At 57.5% G+C, this 13,595-nt stretch overlaps 2 protein-coding genes and 1 long non-coding RNA gene across 6 annotated transcripts in view; 1 reads left to right on the top strand and 2 right to left on the bottom strand.

Annotated features, from left to right (window-relative positions):
* Positions 1–5,448, bottom strand: part of LOC120868303 — a 12,777-nt gene extending 7,329 nt beyond the window's left edge. Inside the window, exon 1 of the long non-coding RNA XR_005722190.1 lies at positions 5,362–5,448. This is a non-coding gene — a long non-coding RNA (uncharacterized LOC120868303). The remainder of the gene's footprint in view (positions 1–5,361) is intronic.
* The window catches only part of IFRD2 (interferon related developmental regulator 2), a 30,092-nt gene extending 23,842 nt beyond the window's left edge, over positions 1–6,250 (top strand). Inside the window, exons 2-12 of one of the 4 annotated variants that reach the window (XM_040247053.1) lie at positions 3,350–3,469; positions 3,552–3,636; positions 3,752–3,876; positions 3,963–4,120; positions 4,270–4,320; positions 4,419–4,594; positions 4,688–4,793; positions 5,137–5,274; positions 5,368–5,496; positions 5,575–5,670; positions 5,800–6,250. In XM_040247053.1, coding sequence (XP_040102987.1) covers positions 3,350–3,469; positions 3,552–3,636; positions 3,752–3,876; positions 3,963–4,120; positions 4,270–4,320; positions 4,419–4,594; positions 4,688–4,793; positions 5,137–5,274; positions 5,368–5,496; positions 5,575–5,670; positions 5,800–5,880 — 1,265 coding nt within the window. In that variant the 3' untranslated portion in view covers positions 5,881–6,250. Of the gene's footprint in view, positions 1–3,349; positions 3,470–3,551; positions 3,637–3,751; positions 3,877–3,962; positions 4,121–4,269; positions 4,321–4,418; positions 4,595–4,687; positions 4,794–5,136; positions 5,275–5,367; positions 5,671–5,799 lie in introns of all 4 variants that reach the window. The other 3 variants (XM_040247052.1, XM_040247055.1, XM_040247054.1) reach the window with 3 other exon arrangements.
* A 427-nt stretch (positions 6,251–6,677) lies between these two features.
* Positions 6,678–10,766, bottom strand: LSMEM2 (leucine rich single-pass membrane protein 2). The gene is made up of 4 exons (XM_040247060.1): positions 9,457–10,766; positions 7,286–7,387; positions 6,998–7,183; positions 6,678–6,886 (listed from the first exon to the last, which is right to left on the bottom strand). Exons 1-4 carry the CDS (start codon positions 9,629–9,631, stop codon positions 6,753–6,755), a joined length of 597 nt encoding a protein of 198 aa, XP_040102994.1. The 5' UTR covers positions 9,632–10,766; the 3' UTR covers positions 6,678–6,752.
* Positions 10,767–13,595: the final 2,829 nt, after the last annotated feature.

Below are 13,595 nucleotides of genomic sequence, written 5' to 3'. Positions count from 1 at the left end.
AATCAGCGACGGGGAAAGGGAAGGAAAGAAGGAATCAAGAAAGGGAGGAAGAGGAAATAGAAGAAAACGATAAAGTGAAAGGAGTTACGTACAGAGAAAAACGGAGACAGACGGTAAAGGGAAGGAGAGACAGGGAGAGAATTAGAGAAGGAAGAGGAAAGAGAAAGACGGTAGAGAGGAGGGAAAGAAAGTGGTAAATGGAGAGAGAGGAGGGACGGAGGGAGGAAAAAGAGAAAGAGACACGGCGGGAAGGAAGTATCAGAAAAAGGGGAATGAGAGAGATACAGAGAGAGGAAGAAAGGAAGAGAAAGAGACAAAGGAAGAAGAGAGGGGGAACATGAGAGGGGAGAGGAAGAAAGAGTCAGAGATGGAGAAAGAAAGGAAGAGAGAAGCAGAGGGGAAGGAAGAAAGAGGGAAAGAGTTAAAGCAAGAGAGAGAGAAGAAGGGCGAAAGAACAAAAGAAAATCAGAGGAAGAAGGAAGTTACAGAGTTACAGAGCGTAAAAGAAAAAGGAGAGAAAGAGTGAGAGACGGGGGAAGGAAGGAGGAAAGACAGAAATGGAGTAATGGAAAGAGAGAAGAAAGAAAGGAACAGTGGAGGGGAGAGAGAACAAGAGATGAAGACACAGAGAGAAAGAGGGAAGGAAGGGGAAAGACTGAAAACAGAGGCAAAGGAAGACAGAGGGAAGGAGGGAGTCAGAGAGAAACAGGAAGGAAGGAAGGGAGATGACAGAAAGAGTAAGAGACACTCAGACAAGGAAGGAAGGAAGGAACCAAGGGAGAAAGAAGGAAGAGAGAAAATGAGAGAAGGAAAAAGAGACGAGACACAGAAGCAGATGGAAAGAAAGGAAGGGCAGGAGAGAAACGGAGAGGGAGGGAGGGAGAAGGGAGGGTCCAAGGAAAGTAGAAAGGAAGAACGAAAGATGAAATACAGGGGAAGGGAGACAGATAATGAGAGAGAGGAAAAGAAGGAAGAGAAAGAAAGATTGAGAGGGAGAAAAAGAAACAGGAAATAGAGGAAGGAGAAGAGAGGAAGAGTGAAAAAGAGATAGTGGGAAAGAGAGAGAAAAAGAAAAAGAGAAAGGAACAAAGCAGAGTGAAAGGGGCCAGAAGAGAGAGGAGGGGAGAAAGAAAGGGGAGGGAAGACAGAGACAAAAAGAACGGAGGAAGCAAGGGAAAGAGAGACAGAAAAAAAGGAGAGAAAGAGCCGAAGGAGAATGGAAAGGCAGAGAGAGGAAGGAAGAGCAGGAAAGAAACAGAAACAAGCATTAGAGAAAGAGGGAAGGAGAGAAGCAGAGATGGAGGGAGAGGGAGGGAGGGAGGGAGGAGGCGATGCAGAGAAGGAAATAAAGAATCAGAGACAGACGAAGGAAGCGAGCTAAGGACAGACAGGGTAGTGGGAAAGAGAAGGGAGGCAATCTGAGGGAAAGAAACAGAAGGAAAGCAAGAGACAAAGAAGGGACAGAAAGAGGGGAAGGGAGAGCAGAAGGGAAGGGGGAAGACAGGGAGGAGGGCAACAGGAAGGGAGAGAGAGGGAATCAGAGGAGGGGAAGGGAAGGAATCAAGAAAGGGAGAACGAGAGAGCGGGAAAATAGAGAAAGGAAGATAAGAAAGAGGGAATGAGAGGAGAGGAAGGGAGGAGGAGAGAGAGGAAGGAAGCAGAGGGGGAAGCAGAGAGACTGACCCACACTCCAGGCGCGATGGCATCTCGGTCCGGAGGCAAGGCCGTCCTGGGCGAGGAGGCTGCTCCGGGTGGCTGGTCCCCACGCACCTTTTCTTCCTTCTCCTTCCCCCGTTTCTCCTCCGTTCCCTCTGCTCTCCCCCCCCCCCCCCCCGCCCCCTTCTCTCTTTCCTTCCATTTTGGCTGAATTTTTATTTTGGTGTGTGTTTGATTTACTGTGATGATTTTTTAGGTGTGCAGCAACGTGCCGTAGTTAGACATAGACCGATCGATCCGTGTGTGTACAGCGTCTATATATTCTGACGCGCACACAGACTCTGACCCTGCGCTGCGTAGGAGTCCCTGTGCTCTACATTAGGACTTGGAGACTATGTTCCCTACACTCCTGTGTATATGTCAGTTTTATGGGCAGGTGGCGCTAGTGGTAAAGAACCGTCTGCCAGTGAGATACAAGGGCCATGGGTTTGATCCCTGGATCGGGAAGATCCCCTGGAGAGGGGCATGGCAACCCACTCCAGTATTCTTGCCTGGAGAATCCCATAGACAGAGGAGCCTGTGAGCTCCAGTCCATGGGGTCACAAAGAGTCGGACACGCCTAAAGCGACTTAGCCTGTGCACAGATGTCAGTCCTAGCCTCCTGACTCATCCCTGATGCACCACGTAACAGCCGTGTGAACCTCCCCTCTCTGCGGGCCCAGGCTCCTCTGAGGAGGCCTGGAGACAGGCTGTCTCCACCCCACCTCGTCCTGGGCCCTGGTCTAACTTCTGCAGCCCCATCCCCCGCCACACACACCCCCGAACCCCGGAGGGCCGGCCTGGCGACCAGCAACTGTCTGGGTCTGCGGCTGCAGCTGTCGCCCTTACACATGGTGTCCAGCTCTGCTGCTGACCCGCACATCCTCTGCTCCCCTTTGTCAAGGGCTCCCGAAGCCAGGGGCCACTTGGCACTCTGTACGTCCCAGGGTCCAGAGGAGCCTGTGTGTCCATCCACTCTGGGCCGAAGGCCTGGCGTGGCCCAGGGGAGCTCAGGAGAGCGTGTGCCTGAGGCCTGGGGCACCCACCCACACCCACTAGGAGCCGGATCTCAGCCCCCAGTGCTGGTGGGTGAGCTGGCTGAGCCGCCAAAGAGCCAAAACGAGTCACCCGTGTACTTACTGTCTGCATTTCTGGCCCCAGAGAGGTGCCTTTCACCTCTTTTGCAGACAGAGAAAGTGAGGCTTTGAAGACTAAGGCCCCTGACCTGGTTACCTCAGTTAAGCTGTGCAGCAGGGATATGGATCTTGGGTCTGTCAGACTCTGTAATCCAAGGCCCTGGCCTTTTGGGGCATCATCTGGGCCGGTGATCCAGCCCCCCGAGAATCTGCCTGGATGTGCCCCTCCAGGCCAAGGTGGGGTCTGGGCAGCCCCTTCTGCCTTGGCCCAGCTCACGTCTTCTCCTAAAAGCACACTCGAGCCTCAGGAGGCCCTGCCCACCAAGCCTGCCAGGTTGTCCAAGGTGGGGCCTGGAGCCTGCCCACCGCAGGCAGCCTTCCTGGCTCAGGGTCTCAGGCATCAGCCAGCCTCGAGGAGGGCAGTATCCTGTCCTGCAGGGTCGTGAGGCTGGCGAGGTAACCCCCGCCATCACGCCTCCACCAGGGCAGACCGAGCGCCCTCGTCCCGCCCTCCCCAGGTGCCCGGAGCAGCACCCAGGCTGACTCAGGCTCCAGTGAGGACGAGGCAGCCAGCGAGGCCCGCAGCACTACCAGCGAGTGTGCCAGCCAGCTGAGTGCCGCCGCCGAGGAAGGCCTGGGTGAGAGAGGACGGGGTGCAGCGGGGACCCCACGGGGCGCCGGGGGTAGGGCCGGAAGGGGCATGACGAGCTGGCCTTGCAGGGGGGGAAGCCGTGGAAGAGCAGGGTCAGCAGGAGGACCTTGAGGAGAAGGTGAAGGAATATGTGGACTGCCTCACAGACAAGAGGTACCCCAACCTCCAGCCAGCCCCGGCCCACGCCCCTGCTCGGCCCGCGCCCCTGCTCGGCCCGCGCCGGGTGCCAGAGCTGGCTGGCCCACAAAACCCCTTCTCTGTCCCCCAGTGCCAAGACCCGGCAGGGCGCTCTCGAGAGCCTGCGCCTGGCCCTCTCAGCCCGTCTGCTCCCCGACTTCTTGCTGGAGCGCCGCCTCACCCTGGCCGACGCCTTGGAAAAGTGCCTCAAGAAAGGTTGGGCCCTGGGGTGCAGGGGGGCGGCCCTGAACCGGCTGGGTGCTGGCCCTCGCTGCCTAGACTGACCGCAGGCCTTCCCGCAGGCAAGGGCGAGGAGCAGGCCCTGGCCGCGGCCGTGCTGGGCCTGCTGTGCGTGCAGCTGGGCCCTGGCCCCAAGGGCGAGGAGTTCTTCCACAGCCTGCAGCCACTGCTTGTCTCTGTGCTCAGCGACAGCGCAGCCAGCCCTGCCGCCCGGCTCCACGTGAGTGTCCTCGGCCCGGGCCAGCCCACCTTCACCTCATCACCCCCCTGCCTCCAGGCTCCCCGCCTACTCTGAGGGTGAGCCCCTGCCGTGGCAAGGAGCCTGGGCCTGCCTCTGACCATGACCAGGCTTTACCCTCCTCCCAACAGTGCGCGTCTGCTCTCGGCTTGGGCTGCTACGTGGCTGCCGCGGACATCGAGGTGAGTGACCCAGAGGCCCCGGCGGGAGAGCCCCCCAGGCTCCGGCTCTGCCCCTGAGACCCTCCCCTGCCTCCTTGTGCGCCTGCCCTTGCCCCCAGGACCTGGTCTCCTGCCTCACCTGCTTGGAAGGTGTTTTCAGCCGGTCCTGCAGCGGGCGGGACTCCAGCCCGGTGGTCCCTGCCAGCCTGCAGGGCCTGCTCTGCGCTGCCCTGCAGGCCTGGGCGCTGCTCCTCACCATCTGCCCCAGCACGCACATCGGCCCCATCCTGGACAGGTAGGGGCGCTGCGCCCCCGCCCCGGGAGCGGGAGGGCCAGGGTGAAGAGGCCCCCCGACCCGCACACATGGCTCAGCCTGCCCCTTCCCCAGGCAGCTGCCCCGGCTGCCCCAGCTCTTGTCCAGTGAGAGTGTGAACCTGCGGATGGCTGCCGGCGAGACCATCGCCTTGCTCTTTGAGCTCGCCCGGGACCTTGAGGTGTGAGCGCCCGGGGCGTACTTGGGAGGGTGCCTGCCGACGCCTCCTGCCTGTCTGGGGCGGGGTGCAGGGGCCGCCCCAGAGAACAAGGCAGCCTGAGGTCACTACAGAGGGAACGCAGCCCCCACAGACGCAGATGCCGGGTGCTCTAAGGGGCCCCCTGGCGCTCTAAGGGGCCCCCTGGCTGGGGTGTCTGGCACAGGCACGGGCCAAGGAAGAGGGATCAGGGGTCAGGCAAAGAACACGGCTCCCTTGGGGAAAGGCAAGGTTGGGGCGACCCCACCGGGCTCATAGCCAGCAGCGCTCAGGCCCGGCCCCTGTGTCCTCCCCGGCTCCGCTGCAGGAGGACTTTGCTTACGAGGACACTGAGGCCCTCTGCGGCGAGCTGCGCACTCTGGCCACCGACAGCAACAAGTACCGGGCCAAGGCCGACCGCCGGCGCCAGCGCTCCACCTTCCGGGCGGTGCTGCACTTCGTCGAGGTGCGTGCGCAGAGGGGCCCGGCCCCGCGCGGGTGCAACCCCCCGACCCCGGGTACAGCTGCCAAGCCCAGTCCTGGCCCCTCTCACCTGCAGGGCGGCGAGTGTGAGGAGGAGACCATCCGCTTCGGCCTCGAGGTGCTCTACGTGGACAGCTGGGCTCGGCGCCGGGTCTACGCCGCCTTCAAGGATGCGCTGGGTTCCGGGATGCACCACCACCTCCAGGTGGGCGGGCAGACGGGGAGGGGGCACCCTCGGGGTGGTGCCACGTGGACCCGAGCTCACGGCCTTCTCGGCCCCCAGAACAACGAGCTGCTCCGGGACATCTTCGGCCTGGGGCCGGTGCTGGTGCTGGATGCCGCCGCCCTGAAGGCCTGCAAGATCTCCCGTTTCGAGAAGGTTCGCACCCTTTCTCTCCCCCTCCACTGCTTTGGCCTGGCGAGCTCGCGGGGGCTGGAGGAGGGGCCGGGGCCACCGCCTGCCCCGCTCACGCGGCCCTCACTCTCCCCCCCCCACCCCCCCCCCCAGCACCTGTACAACGCGGCGGCCTTCAGAGCCAGGACCAAGGCGCGCAGCCGCGTGCGGGACAAGCGGGCGGACATCCTGTGAGCAGGCAGTCCGCGTCCTCGCCTGCTTTTTTAACAGAAGACTGTGCAACACCTGGTCCCTGCCAGGACTTGTCGCTTTTATTTTTCTAATGACAAAACCAAAGAGAGATACGGGGCTGGGCTGGCTGGTCGTCACTTGGGACCCCCTGCACGCAGCCTCTTCCCTGTCTCAGGGCCACGGGGCAGGGAGAAGGCCGTGCCTTCCTCAGGCCTTGTGCCCCTGGGATGAGTCACTTCCTGTGTGTGTGGGAGGGGAGGGGGTGTCTAGACAAATGCCACTGCACCACAGTGGGGAGGTGATGCGACCTGGAGTGGATTTTTGTGCTGGTTTTTAAAGATTATTAGAGATAATTAAACAGAACGCGCAGCCTGCCATGGCCGTTTCTTCTGCCCTCCCCTGCCACCCAGGCTTGGGCGCCGCTGGGCCTCCCCGTGTGCATCTGCTTGCCTGTGCCCTCCAAAAGTCTCCCCGCCATGGCCCTCCTCCCTTCTCCTCAGAGCCCAGCCTGCCTTTTGGGAGCAGAGACTAGACCCCGCATTGGGAGGCCTGGCAGAGTTTGGGTGACTGGCTCTTTTTAGGCTTCTGGACCCACCATCTGGAGGAGGCCAGTGGGTGCTGCCAGGCACCAAGAGGAGCCAGGAGGCTGGTGTGGCTTCCTCTGATCTTGGGCCACACCAGGCGGAGTCTCGACCCCAGAAGGCCTGGCCTGGCCTGAGAAGGCGAGAGAGGCAGGCAGCTGTGGGGTCAGATCAGGTCTTATACCAAAACCGCAGCCAGGAAATCGTAAGGAGCAGCAGTGGGAGAGGAGAAAGCTGCCAACGGCCACTTTATTCCCCGGCACATATTCCCAGGCCCCGGGTCCGAGTGGCATCTCAGCTGGGCGCTCGGGCCTCGCTGGAGTTGAGCCTCCGCAGCTGGCTGAGGCTGGCGAGCCGGAGTTTGAGCAGCACCTCCTCCTGGGTTCGCAGCATGTGTGCCAGCACGCGGAGGGACTCGCTCTGCAGCACTGCGGCGCGAGCAGATTATCAGACCGCACGCCACCCCCGCAACACCCTGCCCTTCCAGCCCCGCACTGCCGCGGTCTCCCCCTCCCGCTGGCTCCCGGCGCCCTCCCTACCACTCAGGTAGACGGCCAGCACGGCCAGCGCCAGGCAGGTGAGCGCCAGCAGCGCCAGCAGCAGCAGGAAGGCCCCGCGGCTGTGCACTGGGCCACAGTCGGCCTGGGCGCACAGTGAGGGCGGCAGGACGCCTAGCAGCTCGCCCCACGGCTGCCCCTCCTCGGCCAGGTAGGGGCACAGCGGACCTGCAGGGCAAACGGGGCATCAGGAGGGTAGGCAGGGGCGCCCGTGTTCCTCCCCGCTCCCTTCGCCCAGACCTGCCGTCCCACCCCCCCCGCCCCTCTCACCGCCGTTGTGTAGGTCGCTGATGGACTGCACTCGGTGGAGGCGCACCTCCTGCGCGTGGTTGGGAGCCAGTGGCGCCTGGCTCCTCATCAGTTCCGCGGTGTCTGCCGGGGCAGCGTGGGGCTGGTTGAGCCAGCGGGTCAGGCCCCTCCCACCGCCCCCTTCCAGAGGGTGTCCGGCGGCAGCAGGGGTAGAAGGGGCCTTCGGACTCCTAATCACCTAAAACCAACTCAAGAATGACCTGTGATTTGCAGCCAAGATGACCCGAGAACCACGTGGGCCTGTTTCAGCCACAGGAGCAGCAAGTACAGTTGACTTAGCTTTGTTCCCTCTCAGGCAGCGCAGGGACTTCGAGGCGTTCCTCTGCCTGCTCATTGCAGAGCACTGGAGGAATAAACCCAGGGCCCACGGCACTCACTGCTGCAGCCTCTGCGGTCAGCTTTCCCCACACACCCTGTGCCTGGCACCTTGTTCCTCCCCAACAGAAGCAGCCAGCGTGGTGCCATTCCCTCGTGGCCTCTGCTCTGCCTCCTGTAACCTGTTCAGCCTGATGCTGCTCGATTCTGGGGACTCTCTTCTCACTATCACAAGGAGACCGCCTTTGCTATCCGACTGCTGCCCTTGCCTGTGAGGTCTCCCCTTCCAGGCTGCCTGAATTCAATAACTCCTAGAAAAGAATGCATACAAAGGTTTCCCCCCAATTTCCCCGTAGTTACTAAGCATGGATTCCCAGAAATAGAACTAGCTATCATCAGGTTGTCCCCAGGGATAGTTATCCAGAGCACCTAAAAGAGTATGACATCGCCACCGTTAGGCATCTCCACTGAAAAAAAAATTTTATATATATAAGTGTTCACATACATATTTGCTAAGTTAGGAGATGGTGGTTCTTTCTCCCTCATTCTCTTTAAATTTTGGCCCCCTGAGATCTCCAGGACTTCCCTGGTGGCGCAGTGGATAAGAGTCCACCTGCCAGGGCGAGACACGGGTTCAATCCCTGGTCCAGGAAGACCTCATGTGCTGCAGGGCAACTAAGCCACAACTACCGAGACGTCCTGCAAGTACTGAAGCCCCAGTGCCCAGAGCCTTTGCTGCTCGACAAGGGCAGTTGCTGCAGTGAGAAGCCCGCGCACTACAGAGCAGCCCCCGCTCACCGTGACTAGAGAAGTCGGCCAAAAAATAAATAAGTGAATATAAAAAACCTCTAGGAGCCCAGCTGAAAGCTAGATAACAAATTTGGGAGAACACCTCCAGATAGAGCCAGGGGTGATGGGACTCTCTGGGTCTCTGACTTTTAGAATACCACCTCAACTTTCACATCTGCTTCAAACTGGCCTCTGACATGCTCAGAATATGTAGAACAAAAACTGATGCTGTCTGGGTGGTGGTGGGTTGGGGTCATATTAAATGCCTTCTGTGCACTTGGCTGTGCTTTTTCCACACTAAAAGTTGAGCTTAGATTGTTTATGACCATGAAAAACACACAGTAAATGTCATCCTTAAGACCTCAAAAGGAAGGGCACAGTCCCACACCCAGGGCCAGGCCCCTCCCATTCAGTGTGAAATGCTGAAACTGGGGGTGGGGTGGGGGAGTTGACCAGCTGGTCCACGTGCTGGCCAGCATCGTATGGGAAGTTGCCTGGGTCCCTATGCTCCCCTCTGAGCCTCCGTACCTCCTGCCTGAAGTGGGGCAATTAGGAGACTGGCCACCAAAGTCTATAACTAGAAGTCAGTCTGGCCAGGCCAAGGAACCCCAACCGTTAGCCAGTTGGGGCCACACGGGCCCACATGGAGGCCAGAAGCCAATCGCTCCGTCCCTGGGCCAGGTGCCAAATGCTTCCCAAGACCACCGCCACGCCTAATCCTGTGTCCTCCCTGAGGGCAGACCTTCCCTGACCAGCCTGCCCACCCACACCCACTTGGGCCTAGAGGTGACCCGCCCCAGCTGGGGAGCTGCCCCTAATTCCTCCCGATATCCTTCGCAGAGGGGACAGGTATAAGGTGAGGAGCCGTTTCCAGCAGGGAAGGCCCTTCCTCCACGTGTAGGGGACACGGGGCCTGATGACGCCTCAAGGAAGTGAGGTCAGTGGGCCCGGAGCCAGGTTTCTCCACGGTCCACAGGGTCACAAGTACTGGGGCCTCACCCGTTCCCCGCCCAGCGATCATTTCCTACCTTCCTGGGTCTCCTCTGACATGGCAGGTGGGGGGCCGATGAGGGTGCCCAGCACCAGGACCAGAGAGAGGCAGCGGTGGCTCCACTGAGAGCCTGGCGAAGGCCTGGCCACCTCCCAACCTTGGCTGAAAATAGACGTGAGCTCAGCACATGGGGCTATATTTAGAGGGGGCATCTCCCAGCCATGGGAGGGAGCGGAGTGACCTACAAGGCCAGGCTAGACTGCCCACCTGGTGATGGGGCCCAGGCCAGAGCACACCTCCAGCAGTGCACGGCCCTGGGAGCCCTGCCATTGACGTCTGCAGGGCCCCGGTGTCCGTCCAGACAGACCTCCTCAGCCTCAGCTCCAGCGATGTCCCTCCGCCTCTCCACCCTCCGCCTCTGGAGACCTCTTCTCCTGGCAGATGTGGGACAAGCACCCACCGCTGTGCAACCTGCTGGTATCACAGGGCTGAGGGACTACTGGAGCCCAGTGCCCTGAGGACTCCGAGAGGCCCCCTAAAGGGACAGAGACGCCCCCCAAATACACACAAGTACCCCTGCTGGTCGGTCGAAGGTCATTACTTCATTTACAGTTACTAAGTTTACAGCTTTGGGTATAGGAGTGCCCCCTTTCAGACCTGTTTTCTCATCTGTAAAACAGGAGTAATGATGGTTTCCACCTGGCACAGTGCCCACAAGAATGGAAAATACCACGGCCGAAGCACTCAGCCCAATGCAAAGTTTTGATCTTCCTCTCTCCACAAGGGCATCCAGATCACACAAGATCATGAGAGGATGCCCATCACCTCTGGCCCTTAAGGAGAGCGAGTGCTCCAGCTTGCAACCCTCCCTTGTGGAGCCCTGCACCCCTCCTTCCCAAGTGAGACAAAGCCAGGCAGTAGGCTCTACTTTCTAAACACCCCAACTCCCATCACTCCGCTCTGTCACACTGGCCGCCTTGATACTCCTCAAACTGGAGCTTGTTCCCACGGCAGGACCTTGGCTCGACCTGTTCCCCACTTGGAGTGCTCTTCCTTAGATACCCTCATTGACTGGCTCCTCATGTAGCTCGAGTATCACCCCCCTCAGTGAGGGTATTTCTGCTCACGTATTTTTCCACATTTTCCCAATTTTATTTTTTCCATAGCATTTAGCCCAGGAATTGTATCATTCAGAATATATAGCTGACACTTGAATGACTGGAGGTACAGACTCCAAGGCTGTGCACTGGAAAATCCATGTATAAGTTTACAGTCCACCCACCCCTGACCCCCGGGTCCATGGTCTGAATCTGCACATTCCACAAACGGGATCCTATCATACTGTTTATTGGGGAAAAAAAAACAAACCCACATCTAAATGGATTCCATACAGTTCAAACTGGTGCTGTTCAAAGGCCAAATGTACTGTGCGTGTCAATATCTGCTCAGGCCCTACAGAGTCCACTTGGTCACGTGGACTCACCTTTAATCCACACCACAGTCTGCTTAAAAGAAACAGATGTCGACACTTCTAGGAAGTGGTCCCAGGCCACAGGGCAAGAACAAGTGAGAACAAACCTCTTCTAAAGCAACAGAATACAAAGAAACAATAAAGGACTAAAAATAAGCGCAGGCCTGCTCACTTGGGGAAGACAAGACATAAAAGATACAAAAAGACCAAAAACTCTACTGTCATAATCTGAGGTGTGGGAGAAAAGCAGGGCACCACTCACGATCACCGAGCCCACCACAAGAGTGTGGGCAGACCAGTACCACCTAGACCATGGAGCTGACCCTATGTTCGTCCCACTTAAAGGGCCAGCTCACAAGGACCACCACACCATCCCCGGGGAGGACAAGAGGAGGGCCAGGCTATATATGTGACAGACTGTTTCTCAGCCAAAAACATCGGCACTGACATTATGAAGCGATGTCACTGGTAGCCACAAGGATGGGCCTGAACAGATAATAAACGGAGGGCAAGCTAGACAGCGGGAGACAATAGCATAAAATGTCCTTTCTAAAGCAAAGGAAAAAAGATGCAAAGGAAGAAACTTAGGATCCATAAGAGACGCTTAGAATTGAAAGACACAAAAAGGGTTCCAAAAGAAGAAAAAGCACTGAGGATGAATTCCACAGGTTTGGACAAAAAGAGACAGAAATGTGGGTCTGTAAAAAATAATCCACAGGATTATCTCCATGCTGCCTCCAACCACACATAGAACTCTGGACCTAAACCCTATACACAGAAATCTCTATCTGTAATGAATGGTCCAAACAATTTCCTTCTTCCTTCCTTGTTCAGGTATGAAGAAAACTGTATCTGAGACAGAAAAACCACAGGGGCCTGATGGGAACCACATTCCTCTATCTTCTGCAATAAGGTCTATGGGAGTGGCAGTCAACAGAGAATAGACACACTCCACATATGCCTAATACCGGAAGCAGTCGGCTGAACACTGACAACACAGCTTGCTAAAGGACTATACTCCAAGAGACTACTGGCGTGACATTCCAGAAAGGGAGAAAGAGCAATGAGCACTCTTTCCCCTCAAAGCCTCTGAGCTTGGAGCGAGATCGCATCCCTGCAGCCTGATCAGACATTGGACCCATGTCTTCCCTGGGGTAAGGTCGACACAGCCAGGTAGGGTGCCCTGTCTCGAGGGCAGGAGCACCATCTGTCCTGCGCCCCATCTGAAACCTCTCTGCTTGTCTCTGCCTGGGACTACAGTCCCGAGGAAGACCAAGGCATCCAGGGTCTTTGGGTTCCATCAGCAGAAGAGTCACCCAGCCTCCACGTCTCTTGGTGCTGGGGTTCCCGCCGCAAACCTCCTTCCTGGGCTTCTAAGTGAAAGTGAAAGCCGCTCAGTCGTGTCGGACTCTGTGACCCCATGGACTATACAGTCCATGGAATTCTCCAGGCCAGAATACTGGAGTGGGTAGCCTTTCCGTTCTGCAGGGGATCTTCCCAACTCAGGGATGAAACCCAGGTCTTCCACATTGCACGCAGATTCTTCACCAGCTGAGCCACAAGGGAAGCCCAAGAATACTGGAGTGGATAGCCTTGCCTTTCTCCAGGGGATCTTCCCAACCCAGGGATCGAACCCATGTCTCCTGCATTGCAGGCGGATTCTTTACCAGCTCAGTTATCAGGGAAGTACCTTCAGAAAGGTTCTGCGGCCTTGGTTTGGACTGGTCCAGAAGGAAGGGGCTGTGAGGCGTTAGGGGAAAGCAGCAGTGAGACAACCCTTCAAGCCGACTTGCCCTGACTCCGTTTGCCTGAGGAACCACAGGTGGGTATGTGAAAGTGCTGCCATCTTGTGGCCACTTCCTGTAACTACAACGTGACCACCACGCCTTCCTTGCATGTCGAATTCACAAGGCCGGGGGCCTCTTGGACACAGCTGCCCTCACGAAATGTCCTGGGGCAGGTTTTGAAGGGACAAATTCCCAACACAAGGGACTTTCAAGAGGCCAAGGAGCACAGGTCACTTAGCCTCACAATCTTTGAAGAGACAAAAGAAAAATATCCACAAATCTGCACCCTAAGAGAGGACACTCAGCATCCCTAACTATGACAGGCATGCCACTCAAAACAGTGCCGACAAACCCCAGCACTCAGAATGGCCATCCCCATACAGCTGCCGACCATATGTGGGGAAAATACCCCGGTGGAACTGGAATCTCCCAATACAATTTGCAACAATGTATACTGGCAAGAACCAGTGTAAGGGACAGGCGCCAAATGCCAGACTAAATCAGTACGAAAGGCTACGCCTGGGATCTGCAGGACAGGCTACGCCTGTCACATCTGGGCATATATGCGGACAAAAGCATTGTTCCAAAAGGCCCATGGACTCCATGGATCACTGCAAGAGGACCTACGCAAGCCAAGACACAGAGCAACCAAAATCTTCACTGATCGATTATAAGTTTTCACCAGTTGAGGTCCACGTATACGATGGACTGGTACAGAGCAATAAAGGACCACCATGGGAATTATTATGAAATGATGCTGCTGTGAGCTACAGCGATGGACCTGGATGGATCACAGGCCAGGGGAAGCTCGCCAGACAGAGGGAGACAACAGCATGGGATATCCTTTCTAAAAAAAAAAGGAAGAAAGATTCAAAGGAAGAAATTTACAACCGAAAGAGAGACTCTTAGAATTGAAAC

Source organism: Oryx dammah, unplaced genomic scaffold (assembly GCF_014754425.2).
Source record: "Oryx dammah isolate SB20612 unplaced genomic scaffold, SCBI_Odam_1.1 HiC_scaffold_9, whole genome shotgun sequence".
NCBI classification, from domain to species: Eukaryota; Metazoa; Chordata; class Mammalia; order Artiodactyla; family Bovidae; genus Oryx; species Oryx dammah.
Note: the sequence above shows the minus strand (reverse complement) of the source record. Positions and strands in the feature narration are given on the sequence as shown.

Bases quoted from the DNA above. Each gene is read 5' to 3' on its own strand.
- LSMEM2 (XM_040247060.1), bottom strand. From the start codon at position 9,631: ATGCCCCCTCTAAATATAGCCCCATGTGCTGAGCTCACGTCTATTTTC. The intron at 7,388-9,456 runs GTAGGAAATGAT...CTGCCCCGGCAG, and splicing joins GTCAGAGGAGACCCAGGAAG to ACACCGCGGAACTGATGAGG. The intron at 7,184-7,285 runs GTGAGAGGGGCG...TTTGCCCTGCAG, and splicing joins CAGCGACCTACACAACGGCG to GTCCGCTGTGCCCCTACCTG.